This window comes from Peromyscus eremicus, chromosome 4, assembly GCF_949786415.1.
Source record: "Peromyscus eremicus chromosome 4, PerEre_H2_v1, whole genome shotgun sequence".
Lineage (NCBI taxonomy): Eukaryota > Metazoa > Chordata > Mammalia > Rodentia > Cricetidae > Peromyscus > Peromyscus eremicus.
This window is the reverse complement of record NC_081419.1, coordinates 147,006,381-147,025,888: the sequence shown is the minus strand read 5'-3', so window position 1 is coordinate 147,025,888 and position 19,508 is coordinate 147,006,381. Positions and strand designations below refer to the sequence as shown.

General features: G+C 49.3%; 1 protein-coding gene across 1 annotated transcript; it reads left to right on the top strand.

Annotated features, from left to right (window-relative positions):
- The first annotated feature begins 5,404 nt into the window (after positions 1-5,404).
- Positions 5,405-18,515, top strand: Zbp1 (Z-DNA binding protein 1). The gene is made up of 8 exons (XM_059259792.1): positions 5,405-5,584; positions 7,706-7,942; positions 8,920-9,108; positions 11,343-11,510; positions 13,215-13,418; positions 14,359-14,574; positions 17,435-17,611; positions 18,173-18,515. Exons 1-7 carry the CDS (start codon positions 5,551-5,553, stop codon positions 17,608-17,610), a joined length of 1,224 nt encoding a protein of 407 aa, XP_059115775.1. The 5' UTR covers positions 5,405-5,550; the 3' UTR covers position 17,611; positions 18,173-18,515.
- Positions 18,516-19,508: the final 993 nt, after the last annotated feature.

The following is a 19,508-nucleotide window of genomic DNA, read 5'->3' as shown; positions in this document are numbered from 1 at the left end:
AGATCACAAAACCTGAAGACTTGAGATCAGTAACATGTAATTATCCCCTGCTTTGGGCGGGGATTTCTAATAGTTTCTAGAAAAACACGAGCCATTTGGAAGGAGTGTGCTCTCCAGGATAAAAAGAGACCAGCTTAGCATGTCATCTTCCATCTCTGAGCCCTTCCTAGCCTAGAGGAGGAAACACCTCCCTCTCTTCTCTCCCTCCCTCCTTTCCCTCCCTCCCTTCCCTCCCTCACCTCCCTCCCTCCCTTACCTCCCTCACCTCCTTACCTCCCTCCCTCCTCCCTCCCTCCCTTCCTCCCTTCCTCTCTCCCTCCCTCCCTCCCTTCCTCTCCCATTGGCCTTGAACCCCACCAGAGGCTCTGAGAACACAGCGCTGTGAATGCAGCTTCATTAGACTCAGTGTAGCATCTGCTAGAGAAAGAGGCTGGGAAGTGCCTGGTGTGGCAGAGGATGGCCTTGATGCAGACACAAAGGGACGTGTCCTTGCCCTGACTTTGAGGAAGAGCCTTGCATTGACAAGGACACCTAGGCCTCTGCCAATATCTGTTGTGATAGACATTGTTGTAATCTGAAGCAGCGTGACCCCAATTTTATCCGGACACACGGTGATCCAGAATATAGACCACCTTTCCCATCATTTTGTGGATGTCAGGACCATATGACTAAGTGCTGTCTGTTAGGATGTAAGTGGAAAAGTATGTGGGGCCTGCAAGATGTGTTCTTTAAAGAGGGATGTCTGCTGTATTTGTTTAGTTCTGCTACTGTGGTAAACATTCTGACAAAAACAAAACAAACAAAAAACATCTGGAGAGGAAAAGGTTTATTTGGGCTCACACTTCACAGCCCTCCCAGAGAGAAGCGATGGTAGAACCTGAAGCACAGACCACAGAGGGTGCTGTTTCCTGACTCATGCTCAACCAGCTTTTTGTGTACCGCCCAGGACAACCAGCCTAGGTACGACACCGCCTACAGTGGTCTGGGTCCTCTCCCATCAATCATCAGTCATGATACTTTCTCACAGACATGTCCACAGCCAATCAGAACTGGGCAGACCCCCAACTGACACTCCCTCAGGTAACTGCATTCAGTTGACAGCTGAAGCTGCCTAGGACACCTGCCCTTTACTCTTCCCTGTGGGAAGGAGTGCACATGTGATAGGTGGAACTCCAGCAGCCCTTCTAAAACTTAAGGCAAGCCCAAGCACAGAAGTTCCAAATGGCAGAGCCACAGTTTAAAAAGAAGCTGGTGACTGCACCAAACCTGGGGTGCCTGTCACCTGTTGCATACACAAGAAAGAAAGGTGCATCTGCCTAGTCTTCTGCTGTGGAGGCTAGGGGTAATCCGAGTGTGGGAAATTAACTTGAATTTTTTCTTAAACAAACACAAAGAACACAAGATAATCCAAACCTTTAGAAGTAAGAATTCTGGCCAGGCAACAGCTGCACATGCCTTTAATCCCAGCAATCAGGAGGCAGAGGCAGGTGGATCTCTGTGAGTTCAAAGCCAGCCTGTTCTGCAGAATGAGTTCCAGGACAGCCAGGGCTCCACAGAGAAACCCTGTTAAAAAACAAAACAAAACAAACAAACAAATGTAGTTAGAGTTTTCCTGCCTGGCCCACGGTCAGGGCAAATCTCTCTCACCCGCCAGTCCCACAGACACTCAGACCCGATCAAGTAAACACAGAGACTTATATTAGTTACAAACTGTATGGCCGTGGCAGACTTCTTGCTAACTGTTCTTATATCTTAAATTAATCCATTTCCATTAATCTATACCTTGCCACATGGCTCGTGGCTTACCGGGACCTTCCCACGCGGCTTGTCATGGTGGCGGCTGGCAGTGTCTCTCTGACTCAGCCTTCCACTTCCCAGAATTCTTCTCCTTGTCCCGCCTATACTTCCTGCCTAGCCAATGGCCAATCAGTGATTTATTTACTGACCAATCAGCAACATACTTGACATACAGACCATCCCACAGCACTTCCCCTTTTCTTTTCTTAAAAAGGAAGGTTTTAACCTTTATACATCTCCAAAGTCAGCTTGGTATATTTGGGAATTTGGGCGTAGCTTCTCTTACTACTTCCTGCTGGAGGGGGGCGCTGTATCTTATGGGGACACAAAGAATATTTTAGGATTATGGAGTAGTCCATGAGGGTGTATCGTCTGAGCCAGTTGCCTTGAAACAGTTCTGGATGTTGAATCATCTGGGCCATGGTGTCATCGGAGACCTTTCAGGTGGTCTTGGCTGGTCAAACCTGATGTATCTTAATCTGGAACAAATCCATAGCCTCTGGCTTTCTGTGGAAACAAAAGCAGAGTCTCCTTTCCAAAGCAACATATCCTTACATCCAAATTTTGAAGTCAAGGTACTTTTAAAATATACATTTTGGCATAACTCAACAGCTTTTGTAATCAAATGTTTTTCTTCAGTTACGAATATCAAAGAGAACATAATCCAGATTCTCTGTGTGGTAGCCATCTTTACGTGGCTTATTTTTTTATATTAGCTTGAGCCTATTGCTTTAAACTGTAGCCTTCTAAGCCTGAAACGGTGCTGGCGCTGTGGCTGCTGGCTCCGCCCACCTCAGCTTCCCAACGTGGAGGTGGCACGTTTTCCGCCAGCTCTGGGAGCCATCAACTCTCAGAAATAGTGGGTCTATGCTTCTATCAAAGCAGCATGTAGCCCAGAAACCTCTTTTTTTGTTTTGTTTTGTTTTGTACTAGCAAAGGCTAAATCCACCACACAGCTTAATGTACCATTTGCAGAGGCCTCATTCCCGCCATACTGCAGGTCCAGTATGCACGCCAGGAACCCGCCATAGTAGCTCAAACCCGCAGGCTGCCGCTAGCTTGAAAGAGACAACTAGGAGCTGTTTTTAGCTCCGTTTTAGAATCTTTTTACTCAGGTTTTAGGTGGAAACTCTTGCCAACACGTTGGGCGCCATTTGTAGTTAGAGTTTTCCTGCCTGGCCCACGGTTAGGGCAAATCTCTCTCACCCGCCAGTCCCACAGACACTCAGACCCAATCAAGTAAACACAGAGACTTATATTAGTTACAAACTGTATGGCCGTGGCAGACTTCTTGCTAACTGTTCTTATATCTTAAATTAATCCATTTCCATTAATCTATACCTTGCCACATGGCTCGTGGCTTACCGGGACCTTCCCACGCGGCTTGTCATGGTGGCGGCTGGCAGTGTCTCTCTGACTCAGCCTTCCACTTCCCAGAATTCTTCTCCTTGTCCCGCCTATACTTCCTGCCTAGCCAATGGCCAATCAGTGATTTATTTACTGACCAATCAGCAACATACTCGACATACAGACCATCCCACAGCAAACAAACAAAAAACCCTAAAAGAAGAAGAGGAGGAGGAGGAGGAGGAAGAGGAAGAAGTGACTTCCAGTAGGCATTATGATGCAGTCTTGGCACCCCAGAGGTGACTGCAGGAGGATCGAGAATCCTAAGTCAGGCTTGGCTACGGAGTGGGACTCTGTCTCAACAATTCAAGAGAAAAAAGAATAGTGAATGCTGAGGTGTTTGCGACAGAGCTCCAGTGTCAGGTTCTGCCTTGGTGGAATGCCAGGAAGGCTGGAGTGCCCATGGACCTAGGCTTCGTTCCCTCTCCTGTTTTCTGCGCGAGAGCATTCGCCTTTGTCTGGAGCCTGCAGTCCGGCTGTGGAGAGGCACCAAATCTATTTTTTGCTCATGCAAATTTTGTGAGCACACGCAGGGCGTGGGTTAGCATGCCTTTTCTTGCTTGTTATCTCTGTTTTTCTAGTTAAAGGAACCGAGGCTCAGATACCCAGAGCAACCGAGGGGCAGGTTCCAGCTCATCCCTTTTCCTGGGCTTCCCACCCCACCCCACTATGGATCCTGCTGCTGTTTCCCAGAAACATCTCTGAGAAACACAATGAGGTATGGTGTGACTTCATGATGAGGACCTCAGAGACAGGAAGGGAGGGGCCATCCACACATTGTCAGCATGTATGAGTCCTGGACAAAACAGGTAACCCTAAGTCCCTGCCAGGTCTGCTGCATACCAGGCATGTCAGCATGAGGAGTCCCTCACCAAGCAAGGGCAGAGCTGAGGGAACGAGGCCCAGTGGGGATCTGACTCCTAGGGCTGAACAAAAACAAAAACAAACAGAAAAACCCACCTAGGCCAGCATCTCTCAACATGCGGGTCGCGACCCCTCGGGGTCAATCAACCCTTTCACAGGGTGGCCTAAGACCAGCAGAAAACACAGATATTTACATTACAGTTCATAAAAGTAGCAAAATTACAGTTATGAAGTAGCAACAAAAATAATTTTATGGTTGGGGGTCACACAGCTTGAGGAACTGTATGAGAGGTCGCAGCATTAGGAAGGTTGAGAGCCACTGGCCTAGGCTCTGGTCCCTTTAGGACAGCTAACACAAGGAAATAAAGGATGCTGACGAAAAAGACCAGGAGGGCAGGCACGTCCTAAAACCCAGTGCTGTAAGGCCAAGGCCACCCTGGCCAGGGACCGAGCAAGACCCCCGGGCAAGAGCCGGTTGATGAGCAGGCGCCACCTGGTGGTCGGTCTCCAAATAGTCCCTCTAGGGAGTCTAAGTGATGTCTCTCAACGGGCTCATCTGAGAGCGTTTAAAAGATGACCTTATTTATTTTGGGCCACAACGGGCAGTGCAGTTTGCTGTTTTCCTTGGCTGCTTCTTCAGGCTCTGGTTTTCCCCCTGGAAGTCATAAAAATCACTTGGAAATTTTAAAGTTTCCCCATGCACAGGCCCATGAAATTGTCTGTGGAACTGGCCTGGTCATGGCCTGTCCAGTGACTTTCAAATTCTGTAAGGTGAGGCTGGCTGGGGACCTGCCACCTACTGCTTGCTTTGCAGACATTTTGCAGGCATGTCTACACCTCCTTCTGGTCTCCGTTCACTGTTCCTGTCCTGCCCTGTGCACCAGTGCTACAGGGGTGACCTCTGCACCCCACCTCCCACCTGCGGCTGGGACCCAGATTCAGGGATATTATAGTTTGAGCTGTGGGCACCAGGCCATCTCTGTGAGCTCGATCCCTTCACCTGTAATTGGAACAGAGTGATGTCTGAACTGTTTAAGGAACAGTTCTTCTGAGAATTGATGAAAGTGAGGGACTCTTTCTAGAAGGTATGTGGATAGACAGTACTAGCTCTGCCCTGTGGGCAAGTAGGGGCCTTTTACTAGCTCACGGTCTTCACACTTACGGGGGCTCTCATGCGGCTCTCTTCAAGGTCCTACCCCAGAGGCCAACACTCCTCTCTTCCATGTCACATAATTGAGCTCCAACTTGCTCTTCCACCCTGATTTCAACATTTCTTTTGAGAAACACACCAAAGTTTCATTTTCGATTTCCCCAGAAAGCTGGGTGGATCGACCCAGATGGGTGCTTGTTTCCGGGGTAGAAACAGATGGTGTCTGCAGGTCCCAGAAGTCATTCTTTTCCTGTGGACTCAGCCTCAGGCCTGGCCACAGTGTAGGAACCTGCCACCCCCAGCCTCAAAGGTGCCCTGAGGTTGTTGTGAGCATGGCAGAAGCTGCTGCTGACCTGAGCACAGGAGGTAAGCTGGACCTCTTCCCTCCCCCGAGCAGCATTGGTCCTGAGTGTGGTTTCTATGGCTCCTTCTAGTTCTTTCCTTGGCCCAGACAGCAGCAGTACTCTGTGGACATCAGAACTCAGAAAGAGGGCATCACAGGAAGCCAGCTTGCTTCAGGGATCCTGTGCCCTAGATCCCTCACATCATGCTTTGACCCCTGACCTGGTTCATAACAGCCCTCAGGCAAAAGTGGTAGCTCTTGCCTCATAGAAGAGGGCACTAAGGCCTATGACAGGCTTCAGGCACTGAACTCTGAGAGGTGACATCGTTTTGATAAGAAGTTTGGCTCTGATTCTGTGTTCATGCTCTTCTCCCGGGTGCCGAGCTGTGCTGGGCGAGGCTGTGAGGCTGGGCGAGGCTGTGGAGCTGGGCGAGGCTGTGGGCTGTGCGAGGCTGCAGGTGCTGGGCTGTGCTAGGCTAGTCTGTGCACCTGTAGGCAGGACTTACTTTACTGTTTTTCTTCCTTGTTTTGAAACTTAAAAAAAATTGTTAATTTATTACGTATACAGTGTTCTGCCTGCATGTGTGCCTGCATGCCAGTCAGTGCTTTTAACTGTAGCTAAAGTTTTCCTGCCTGGCCCACAGTCAGGACAAATCTCTGTCACCTGCCAGTCCCACAGCCGCTCAGACCCAACCAAGTAAACACAGAGACTTATATTGCTTACAAATCGTATGGCTGTGGCAGGCTTCTTGCTAACTGTTCTTATATCTTAAATCAACCCATTTCTATAAATCTATACCTTGCCACGTGGCTCGTGGCTTACCAGCGTCTTCACATGCTGCTTGTCATGGCAGCGGCTAGCAGTGTCTCTCTGACTCAGCCTTCCACTTCCCAGAATTCTCCTCTCTCCTTGTCCCGCCTATACTTCCTGCCTGGCCACTGGCCAATCAGTGTTTTATTTATACAGAACGATATCCACATCTCTTCAGCCCCCAAAACCACTTCTTTCAATCCTCACACCATGCTAGAGGTTGTTGCTCAAAAGGTTTCAGGGAGGAGTCAGGCCAGGTGGCAGGTTCAGGGCCAGGCAGAGAAGACCAGGAACTAACCCTCACCTGGCCCCTGTGGCTTCCTAACAGTACCCTTGCTAGCCAGTCACCTCTGTCCAGCCCTTCAAGCTCACCCTTTGGAGAAAGTTCTGCCCATGTGCCCTTAGGGGCCAGTGGGAGAAGGGAGGGCAGGAGAGCCCACTGTAGGGCACACACCCCAGCAGAGAAAAGGTTTCGCAAGACAAGGCAAAACCAAGCCAGGAATGGAAGCTCAGTCCTATAATCCCAGGGGGTATTGCTGAAACAGGAGGATTGCTGTGAGTTTCAGGCCAGCCTGAGATATGTGGTGAGACTTTGTCTCAAGAGGAAAAAAGAGAGGTAAAAGCAGGCACATGGATTAGCGGGCAGACAGAAGGAGCCAAAAGGAGCATAAGATGGGTGACCCCTGGGGCCAGGCACAGAGGAGTCTGGGTAGACAGCAGAGGTCCATCTGACCTCTAGGTAGAGGATGCTGGAGGGAACCCTTCTAGAGTTGGTGGTCACCTGGGAGATGAGTAGTGTCATCAGGAAGATGGCACTGAGGCAGGGTAGGGGAGAAAAGGAAGTGGGAGATATCTAAGCTGGGTTTTCAGGGCTGCAATCCATCAGGCATGGGAAGGGAGACCTGTGTCCATTGGGCTCCTGACCTGGGAATACCCATGCCATCCATGTGGGTGCCGAGCTGGAGAGAAAGGAACTCCCTAGGCAGGCTGGGAGAGGCATCAGGCACCATGGAGGGGCTTCTGGGCCAGGCTTGCTCTCCCTTCTGCTCCATCATCTGAGAGCTGAGGGTTCCTACCTGTCTAGGGTTCCACATCAGTACACAGGACAGCCTACGCACTCCTCTGCCATATAACCATCCAGCTGTGGGTCCAGGGTCCACTCTAACTGACACTCTTGCCTCTGAGTGATGCCCTCAATGCTGTCTGCTTGGCCTGGGTCAAAGGTGCCTCCTCTGCTCTGGGCTCTCAGATCTTTCTTGTCTCTGGAGCTTAGATGCTAGCCTCCCATGAGGACATGGCTTGACTCAACTCTTCTCTTTGTCCCCCGCCCAAGAAAATCTGGAGCAAAAGATCCTACAGGTGCTGAGTGAAGCCAGGAGCCCTGTGAAGATTGCCCAGCTGGTAAAGAAGTGCCACGTGCCCAAGAAAACACTCAACAAAGTCCTTTACCACCTGAAGGAGGAGGGCAAAGTATCCTTAGAAGCCCCTGCAACATGGTGCTTAGGCAGGGATGCTCCTGGAGATGAGGTTCCTGCAGTCCCTGAGGACCCCACTGCCCATCCTAGCCTCGGTAATCTGTCATTTAGGGGCACAGCAGACTCCTTTCAAGAGCCGTCTTGGCAATGGGCAAGTCCAGCTTCATCTGAGCTCTGCCATCCTCTCTCGGTCTCTTCATTTCTTCTTGCCAACGGAGCTAATGTAGAGCCTAGGGCTTGTGCATGGTAGGTGTGTAAGTAGGTGTGTAACAGATACTAGCAATAGTAAAGACACAGCCTAGGCAATTGTCACAATGACAGTGAATGCTGATGGCAAGGATTCACTCAGAGCCCTCAGGTGACTTTGATGGCTGTTGAGCAGAGAGGGCCCACAGTTCCAAGCACTGATGCTGTACCCAAGGCCACCTTGGCTTGACTCACCCCCAAAGCTGGAGACAGGAAAGGAAGCAGCCTCAAGACCCCACCCTTTGGCAGCCAGCAGCTGTGACCCAAGCACATGGGAAACCCTAGGACCCCAGCCTAATGTCCTGTCCCCTAGCTCACCTGTGGAAGTGTTCCCTGTGCTCTGTGGAGCGGAGCGTCTCCTGTCTCCAACGGGTACGTCTTTTTCCTCCAGCCCCAAGACCCTAACAAGATATAGGCACAGCTGCTAAGAGTCCCGGCCTTCAGTTCAGTGCATACCATAGGTCTCCCCAAACTATTCTCAGGGGCGCAAGGGGAATGGGTGTTTGGGATCATGTCCATCACTGAGGCTCTGCAAGAGTCTCAGAGGCCATACTCACTGTTAGAAGCCAAAGGCTCTAAACGGCCAAGAAGTGTTTATCTTCCAGATGCTGACACACCTGTGCCAGCCTGAGCCAGCCTCTAGAGTGAGAGCCTTATTCACACATCTGGTCTCCAGATGACCACTGTGCTCGGTATGACCATGTGCCTCCGACGAAACAGGACCATGCCCCTGGGCTCCATAAGTGTCCCAGGCTACAGCCGGTGTGGTGGACAGATGCAAACACAGGGCCCTCTTCCTACTAAGTGCCTGCCCCTCCCCTTGCAGATGAAAGAGTCTTCAGATTCCTCGAGGACAATGGGCCTCAAAAGGCCTTGCATATCGCCAAGGCTCTGGGAATGAAGACCGCCAAAGAGGTGAACCCACACCTGTACAAGATGAGGGATAGGCACCTTCTGAGCTACGACGGGCAGACATGGATGATTTATGGCCCAAGTCAGAAAAGTCAAGAACTAGGTATGAGAGGTCAAAGTCAGTTTGGGGAGGTTGGGGGTCAGAGGTGGATGGATGGTCTAGGTTGGGAAATTCAAAGTTCAGGTTAGGAAGGTCAAGGATCAGGACTGGGTCATGTAGGGTCAGGTTGAAAAAGTCAAGGGTAAGGATTGAATGGTCCAGGGTCAGATTTTTTTGCTTTGTTTCGTGATTTATGTATTTTATTTTATGCGTTTGCCTGCATGTATGTATATGCACCACAGGCATGCGGTGCCTGCAGAGGTCAGAAGAGGGAATTGGGTCTCCTGCTGGAACTGGAGTGACAGATGGCTGTGAGCTGCCATATGGGTACTTAGTGCTATGCTCTCTGGAAGAGCAGCCAATGCTCTAACCACTTAGCAACCCCTCCAGCCTTAGAGTCAGATTTTACTGATCCTCTTTTGGGAGGGGTTCCAGCAGGGAGGGATGTTGGCAGGCTTAAGGAGGGAGGGCCACCCAGCTGCTGGCCTTGGCCTCACTCATGGTGCCATAGGGTTTCTGGCTATTGGAGGAAGCATGATAATGAAGATGGAGGCCAGATTTCAAACCCAGGGACACATCCAAGTCGTTAATAAAGTCAGTGGGACCCAACAAAAGATATGAGGCTTCTTCTAGTCACTGCTGAGGGAACAGGAGCCTGGGGCTCAGTGGAGCGGGCTCTGCAGGGCTCTGAAGGTTGCAGGTGCAGAGAGTCTGGAGGGAGGCACACACTGGACTTGCTCAGCCTGGACACAGGGGTCAACCTGAACTTGGTAACGACTCTCTGTGAGCACTTTGTCCAAGTATGATGATGATGCCGAGCTCTTAGCCCAGCACTCAGGAGGCAGAGGGAAGAGAGTTACAAGTTCAAGGCTAGTCTGAACTAAAAAAAAAAAAAAAATCATATAAAACCTAAATTGATAAGTAAGTGGATAAAATTGTTTTAAAGGGAGTGTTGGCCTGGGCTTGCATAGTAGAAGCCTGGAGAGCCCAGGCTACCCACTCGTAGGCTTCGTGGTTACAAGTCTGAGCCCTAGTGCTCTCAGGGACCCCCAGAATGTTCTTTTTAAATGTCTTCTCTTTTTTTCTTGAGAGATAGTCTTGCTATGTACCCTGGCTGTCCTGGAACTTACCATGTAGACTAAGCTGGCCTCAGACTCACAGAGATCTTGTCTACCAAATTTTGGGATTAAAGGCATGTACCACTACACCTAGCAAATGTCTTTTAAAGTCAGATAAAGAAATGTACATTTTATGAATGCATGTCTAAAATGCCCCAGCCCGGGTGTGCTTGTCTTTACACAAACATGGGGGGAAAATATGGTTTCATTTTTTCCTTTCTTCTATGAGACAATTTCATGTAGCTGAGATGCCCTTGAACTCCTGATATTCCTGCTTCCACCTCCCTAGTACTGGGGTTACAGGTGTCTGTCACCGTGCTCGGCTACTTTCATTTATGGAGAAAGGAATTTACAGAGGCTCACAGTCCTCCAACCTGAGCAGGCATGTGGGGCACACAGAGCAGGTGGCTGGACTTGGCTGGTGTGGGCCTGCTTCTCTCTCTCTGTCTCTCTCTCTGTCTCTCTCTCTCTCTCTGTCTCTCTCTCTCTGTCTCTCTCTGTCTGTCTCTCTCTGTCTGTCTTCTCTCTCTCTCTCTCTCTCTCTCTCTCTCTCTCTCTCTCTCTCTCTCTCTCTCTCTCTCTCTGTTCTCAGCTATTGGAAGAAGAGTAACAGTGTGGATGGCAGCCAGATTTTAAACACGGGGACATAGCTAAGTCTTTAATAATATCAATAGAGCCCAACAAAACATATGGCCTCTTCTGGCCATTGCTGAAGAGAGAGGAGCCTGGGGTTCAGCACTGAGGGCAGGCTCTGGCAGGCTCTGGCAGGCTCTGGCAGGCTCTGGCAGGCTCTGGCAGCAGGGGCAGGAGAGGGAGAGAGTGGGAGTATCCATTGTCCTCCCAGTGAGCCATTGTGGCTAGGACACACAGGTAAGGCACCTGCTGCAGGATTTCAGGAGAGGCTCCATCTGAGGTACCATGGTATCCATCAAACACAGGGAAGGAAGGCTGTGGCCAGCTCCAGGGAGCTCCTGAGTCTTACCCTGCACCTTCTTTCTTGGGCCCCTAGGATGGGGTCTGATTCATGCTGCGCCAAGTCCCCAGGAAAGTTTAGTGCTGTTCATACAAGAGCCCCTGTGTCCTTGAAACAAAGAAACTCAACGGAATATTATTCTGTAGCTTGTTCTGGAGTGAGACAAGAGTCCACTGCGATTATTTACCAGCAGAATCCAGTCAACGTGATCTGCCAACAGGGAATCAACAACCACATCTCCATCGCCAATTCAGAAGCCATCCAGATCGGGCATGGGAATGCCATGCTAAGACAGATAGACTGTGATCAAAAGGGTAAGAGGAGGGGCCTGGCCGGGACACCTGCTGTGCCTGAGTGGGGGAAGAAAGTGAGGGGGGCTTGGTCCTTCAAGGAGAAAGAGCAACCTCCTCATCTGCATGGACTTGGGCATGGCTTTTCTCAGAATGAGAAGCCTGGATCATACCTCACCTACACCTCCTTTATTTTTCCCTTCTCAATGAGATCCAATCTCTCTGTGTGAGGACAATTCAGCCCCCTCTCTCAGCAGGACATGGTGAGTGGGCAACTTCCGTTCTCTGCTCTGAACACATTTCTCTCTCTCTCTCAAACTATTGCCATGAAAAATTGGGATCATCATGCACTCAGTAGCTTCCCCCCCACCTCTCTCTCTCCCTCTCTGTCCACCCCCCCCCCCCGTGTGTGTGTGTGTGTGTGTGTGTGTGTGTGTGTGTGTGTCTGTGTGTGTGTGTGTCTGTGTGTCTGTGTGTGTGTCTGTGTGTCTCTCTGTGTGTGTGTGTGTCTGTGTGTCTCTGTGTGTGTGTGTGTGTCTGTGTGTCTGTGTGTCTGTGTGTCTATGTGTGTGTGTGTGTGTCTGTGTGTGTGTGTGTGTGTCTGTGTGTCTCTGTGTGTGTGTGTGTGTGTGTCTGTGTGTGTGTGTGTGTGTTTACTGAAGTCCATTCAGAACCAGAGGAGGACGTCAGGTGTCCTGTTCTGTCATTCCCATCGTATCCCCCCCACCCCACAGGGTGTCACACTGAACCTAGAGCAAGCCTTGCAGCCAGTAAGCCCCAGCGATCCCCCTGTCTCAGTGTCATCCAGCACTAGAGGTACAGGTGCATGTGGCCATGCCTGACTCTTCATGTGGGTGCTTAGATCCAAACTCAGGTCCTCATGCTTGCATGGCAATGCTCTTACCCATTCCCAGCCATCCCCCAGTCTTAGCAACCTAGTTTAGACAAAGGTTGGTGCTGTCCAGCGAGTGTTTCCTCTATAATAGGCATTGTAGCTTAGAGGGTGTGGGGCCACATCACACTCCAGCCCTGTCACCCAGGCACAAGAGCATCAGCTCCAAACCCAGATTCTCCCCATGCCCTTGGGAGAAATCTGTTCTACCCCAGGCCTCAGTTTCCCCAACCATGATGCTCCTAGTTCTGACAGCCATCCTATCTGGCTATTTTGCTTATGGATGTTAAGTGACTCACCATTTTTTCAGACTTAAATGAGTTTGAAAGTTTTTGCATTCTTTTAATTTGAAAATCATAAAAAGTTAGTCTAAGCTGGGCAGTGGTGGCGCACGCCATTAATCCCAGCACTTGGGAGGCAGAGGCAGGTGGATCTCTGTGAGTTCGAGGCCAGCCTGGTCTACAGAGCGAGATCCAGGATAGGCACCAAAACTACACAGAGAAACCTTGTCTCAAAAAAAAAAAAAAAAAAAAAAAGTGAGTCTGAAAATGAGCATCAAGGAAGTGAAGGCAGGGCAAAGACCCGAACTGTCTTGTCAAGAGGCGTGGAGGACTCGTTCCCACACAACGGACTTTCTTTTGATGGGAGTCAAAGGTTGAGGAGAGCCAGGAGGCAGGTGGCGTGTGCTCCCTAGACCTGCAGGTACCCCAACAATACTGTAGGCTTAGCTGAGAATGCTGCAGACCGCCCAGCTCCAGCTGCCTCTGGTCCCCAGCCTTGGGACAGAACAATCTGGAGTCATCTCTGGCAAATCCTTAATGCTCTGCCCTTCCCAGGTCCCAGGCCCTACCATCCTCTCCCGCTGCCTGTATCAGAGGACCCCTCTTCTCAGGACCCCCGACCTGGTGCCTGGGGAGATCAGCACATCCACATGGAGAAGTCCATGCTCCGACGTGTGCAGCTGGGCCACGGCAATGAAATGAGCGTCCCGAGGGAGCCAGTGGAACACCCTGCTTATAGCTTTACTGGCAGCCCCCCAGGTATCATGACCTCCACCACCCCACATATTCAGAAAGGACCTGAAGCCAGACTCTTTGTGAGAAAAGAAGCATGATGGGAAATTCATTCTACCCTGACCCATGGGAGGGGTACCACTGGACAGCGTGTTGAGCACCACTAATCTGGCACTCAGCGTCCTCAGTCTCCCAGCACCTGGGGGGAAGCAAGTCTCAGTCATCACCTGCAGAGTGAAGGTTGAGTAGGAGGAAGCAAGGTCACAGGGGCAGGCTGGAGCTTGGGTAGTGGCCTGGGGAAATGGAGAAAGAGGCCATCAGTGAATGGCACAGTGACTCGAGGACCTGGCCAGAGGCGTGCCAGGAACTGCAGATTCTTAGATGATCAGAGGTCTCAGGAGGACCAACAGGACCAGAGAGGAGCATCTCCATAGAGACCAGTGAGGTGGGGTGCAGCAGGGGGATCAGCAAACAGGGCTCTGTGGTGGCCTTCTGTGACAGTTTCTGAGAGTGCAGGGAGCCTACAGGTAGGGGATAGGAAAGCTGAGCATGGACGGACATTTTCTGACCTTTGAGTGTGAAAGTGAAGAGGAGACACCAGGGTCCAGTAGATGCTGAGGTGAGATGGGGGAGGAAAGGAATGAACTGTAGTAGGATAACATGTCCTTGACGGCTACCTGGGAACTGGCCACAGACAAGAGGGAGAGAGGGCCCTGGAGACCCAGAAGAAGATGTTGAGGCCAGAGTGGTTTTGGTGAGCTCAGGGGCAGGGCAAGGTGGTATTGCAGGCCAGCGAGAACGTGTGCCAGGACGTGGAGGTGAGGTGGCTGGACAAAGGCTATGGCCAGACCTGCAAGGTCACTGGTGAGAGCCAGCCCTGAGGGTGGGACGGACAGGTTTGATGTCAGGACAAGGTCCCTGTACAACGGTTGGCTTCTCCCGCCTTTTCTCTCCGGTTAACTCGCAGTCTCAGCCACCACTGCTGACCCAGGAACTTCATTCACCATGCAAACACCTGAGCCAGGTGCTCACCCTGAGGGGAACACAGCCCAGAGAGTCCACATCAAATCCTGCCTGCTGGAGGATGCCACCATCGGCAATAGCAACAAGATGACCATCCATACTACGTCAGAAGCTGGAGTCACAGAGTCTGGAGACAGCAAAGAGCTGAAAGGAGACACAGGTGAGCCTGGGCACAGAAGGTGTGAGTGCCCACCTCATACAGTCATCCTGTCAGGCAATGGTCTGGAACAAGGACACACTGGTCTGGGACTCCAGGCTGCAGGGAGGATGCAGGTATTTACATCAAGGTAAGGAGGAGTCACAGAGGGCTTTGGGCACGACAGAAGCAGAGAGTTCTGGGATTTTGAGTAAGAGAATTGTACATGAGCAGTCCCACGAGTGGATAGTTAGAATCAGCACGAAGGGACCAGGATGTCTGGATGTCAAGTGGACCGTCTTCCCTATCCTGGTGGTGGAGTGCCGTATGGCTCACACAGCGAGAACAGGCCATAGCTGTGGGTCACAGTCACCAGGCCCAGGCAAGGAGCCCTTTAGGATGGATGTCATGGCTGCTCCCAGAGAGGAGAGGCATGAGTCCTGCAGTCAAGGGGGCTTGGCAGAGAACTGAAGTAGGGAATCAATAGGGACCTGCCAACAGACACAGTCCGGGAGGGATTCGCAAGTGTGGACTCAGCAGGTGCCAAGGCCTGAAGTGGGAAGTGAGAGCAGTACAAGGCACAGGAGTTTGAGAAACAAGAGGGATTGACATCCAGGAGCCCAAAGCCTTGGTGGGTGCCTGCCGGATCTTTCAGAGCCTGAAGGCGTGTGTAAAGTGTCTCCATCTTACTTGAAATGAACTGGAGTATTGGTGAAATTATTAAGGCCACTCCACGTAGTTAAAAGGAGATTTATTTAATGGCGTAACTTACAAATTAAGGGATAGATAGGTCGCGGGGTCTGGGGAAGGTGTATCACAGTCCAGCGGTGTTCTCTGGAGCTCTGCTTGGTCCACCTCCACTATCCAGCGTCCCGGACCCGCGAGAGCACCCGCCGATCCAGATCTCGGGTCCCCAGGAGCCTCCCTTGGCCCCGCCTTGTAGGCGTGATAGTTGCTGAAGTCTCAATGGGGGTTGGAACTTCCAGATCAAAGCTGGAATGGCTACCCACTACATCTCCCCCTTTTTGTCTAAATAAGAAAGTTCTAACCTAATACAAGACTATATACAAAGGAATGGTTATCAAATATTGTCCAGGAATAATGAGGGATAATGACCTAGATAAGATGGAACTACAACCAATGCAAACAATATCAAGCAAGAAACACATACTAAAATCCAGAGAAGTATAGAGCATAGGTAAATGGCATGTTACAAAGATCATTCCAAAAGGTGTCCTATCCTAAAGAACCTGAATCTAATACTTAATATGTTCTATCTATTAAGTTGTAACTATAACTGCTAGTCTTCAATCCCATCAAAGACGTGAGAAGGAATATAATGGTACCTGAGAAATGGTAGATGGATGCAAGCAACTTTCGGGAATCTTGTGAGAGTAGACCGAGGCAGCTGGCAGCCTGGACAGTCACCTAATGTTTCTCAGCATTGTTGGTGTATTCAAATTGGCTACAGGCCTAAAGTATCTGACAGACCATTTTCAGAAGCAGGAATTCTGAAAGACCATCTTACCCTGGCTTGGCAGAGTACAGTGGTCGCTTTCCTTATGTCCCGCTTGTCCAGAAAGGATAGCATTGCATTTGTACTGTCAGCCATTGAGGCAAGGGCAGTTCTTTGCCCAGTAGGCCATTTTGTGCCAAGAAGACAAACTTCTAAATGGAAATGTCTAGAAGCCCAACATTTTCTCGGGATCAAATTGGTGCAGCCAGGAGTAATTGTGTCTCACATCGACAGAATTTTAAGTTATTTAAATGCCATATTCTCTAGGTCTATGAAGTGTTTGAAGATTACCTGTCCATCTGACCTATGTATCTGTAAATCTGGATAACCTAACTAACATAACTATAGAGATGACAAGCATAGGTGACTATAAATCTATAAGTCTTATCTACTGAAATAACCTAAGGACTAAGGCTTCACGTAAACAAGGTAGACAGTCTATAAGCAAGTGTATGGTAAAGAACAATGACTTCAAAATTGTGACAATACACAAGATGTTATAACAGAGGTAGGAGTATATAGTGCGATATGCAATATGACAATAATCTTAAATATATATCAATATTTATAACAGAGGTAGGAGTATGTAGTGTGATATGCAATATGACAATAATCTTAAATATATATCAATATACCGAATATCCTAAACAGAAGTAGAACATACATAAAGTGTGACAGATATAAATTTACATTTGTATCAATATACAAATATTTCAAATAAGAGTAGAAATATATGTACATTATAACAAATATAGTTCTGTATTTGTATCAATATACAAATTATCTTAAACAGGAATATAAAAATAGTTTACATTTGTATCAACATATAAGAATCCATAACAGTGCAAATTACAGTGCAAATTATTTAAGGCTGCTATTTTACTAAATTTGTTTACTAGTATACACAATAATCTACCATAATGTCTTATACCTATCCATTCCATTTCTTCTTTTCCTTTTTTTTTTTTTTTTTTTTTAGAATACTGAGTTTAATATTGTGTGAACAGAGGCATGTGATGTAGTATTGAAGTTTCCCTGGGCCAGCGAGATGGCTCAGTGGGTAAGGGCATTTACTGCCAAGTCTGAAGACCTGAGTTTGATGCCCAGGACCCACATGATTGATGGAGAGAACTAATTCCCACCCATTGTCATCTGATGCTCCCCCACAAACAAACAAACAAATAAATGTATGTGGTGGGGGGAGCTTAAGTCCCCCTGAGGACTGTTGGGAACAAAGCCACAGAGCACAGGGGGGAGGCAAAACCCCACCACAGTGGTTAGGAGGCATAGACTCCGGAGTGAACTAAACAGCACAGTGGCCTGAGACCTCACTTGCTCCTTCACTATTCATTTCTCCCTTCCCTCCAGACTCAAGTTCCAAAGCCATGCCATGTGGAAGCTGTTCCCAAACCTCCAGCAACTCCACGCTGCTCACCTCTGAGCTGGGAACTATGACTCTGGGAGGCAGCGGCCCCGAGACCACAGGAACTGTGCTTAGGGCAGATGGAATCTCCGACACAGGGAGCTGCCAGACTCAGGAGTGAGGTGAGAGGAGACAGGTGGAGAAGGCACAGGCAAGCAGCCTTGGTGGGCTTCTTGTGGCCGCACACAGGGCTTGGACTAGACTTTTTTGTGATTTGGATGTGATGTATTGACAGGTATTGACAGCTTGGTCCCAGACTGAGACTGATCATTATGAAGTGACAGGATCCTGAGGGCCCTGAGATCATCCATACACCGGTCTCTAGAAGGATTTGCTGTCTGATGACATTATTGGGAGGGAGTAGAGACTTTGGGAGGATGAAGGAAAGGAGTCCCTGAAACATCAGGGTCTCATATAGTCCAGACTGGCTTTGAGTCACTATGTAGCTAAGGGTGACCTTGAACTTCTGATCTGCTCACCTCCACTTTCTGAGCACTGGGATAATGGGTGGGTACCACCACATCCAGTTTATGAGAAGCTAAGGATGGAATTTCATGCATGTACACAAGTGCTCTACCCACGAAGCCACAGCCCCAGCCTGGGCCATGCCCCTTCCTCTCTCTCTATCCATCTCTTCTTCCTCCCTGCCCTGAGGTAAGCATCCCTCCTCTGCCTTGTCACAGACGAGAAAGCAATGGAGCCATGGACCGTGGGCTGACACCATTGCCACCATGAACCAAACCAACCTTTCCTGCCTCAAGATGAATCAATCAATCAATCATGTGAGCCAGCTCTACCACTTCTGAGTGTTCACCACAAGGGACAAGTCAACACAGCACACAGATATCTGCACATCCCTGTTGACTGTGCTCTGTTCACAGCAGCTGAGAAATGAAACCAACCTTGCTGTCCATCAATAGAGGATGGGTAGAGGAAATTCAGAGTATGCACACAGTCACATTAAAAAAATGAGAATGTGTCATGTGCTGGAAAGTGGGTGTAACCAGAGACCACCATGCTAAGTGAATGAAGCCATCTCAGGAAAAAAAAAATATCATGTTTTCTCTCATTTGTGGCTCCCAGATTTTGCATAGATTTGTAGAATCATACACATGGATATGACATCAAAGTAGAGGTAAAGCCAGCAGGGGATGAAAGGGACAGACGGGAGGACAGAGGAAACAGGGGGAGGGAGGGCTGTATGTATGTACAAAAGTGTACCTCCAAAACCCAGCACCACATACAGTGCATAAACGCCCCAGATGAAAAGAAAACGTAGCCGGGCGGTGGTGGAGCACGCCTTTAATCCCAGCACTCAGGAGGCAGAGCCAGACGGATCTCTGTGAGTTCGAGGCCAGCCTGGACTACCAAGTGAGTTCCAGGAGAGGCGCAAAGCTACACAGAGAAACCCTGTCTCAAAAAACCGAAAAAAAGAAAAAAAAAAAAAAAGAAAAAAAAAGAAAACGTAAAATCAGCACCTCCCATAGCTAGTGTTTCATTTGACTAGAGAGCATCTAAGTCACTCAGAAAACTGAGTTCAAGAATTAAACCAGGGGCAGGTGAGATGGCTTAGTCCAAGAGAGGCTTGTGTCCAAGCCTCATGACCCAGGTTGGAATTCCTAGAACCACACCATGGAAGGAGAAAACACAGGTAAAACTCCAGAGGGTGCCTGGAGCACAGTGCCCCACAACCTCCAACCCCAACAAAATAAATACAAATTTAAAACTCTTTTTTAAATTAGGAGAGATGGTTCAGTGGTTAAGAGTGCCTGCTGCTTTTGCAGAGGACCTGTTTGGTTCCTAGCACACACGACAGGTGACTCACAACGGCCCATAACTCCATTGGATCCAGTTCCAGGGGATCCAATGCCCTTATCTGTCCTCCACAGGCACCTAGATGTATGTGCATATACACAGAGAGAGACATAAACAAAAAGTAAAATACATGTTTCATGTATGTGTATATACACACACACACACACACACACACACACACACACATATGTGTGTCTGTGTGCC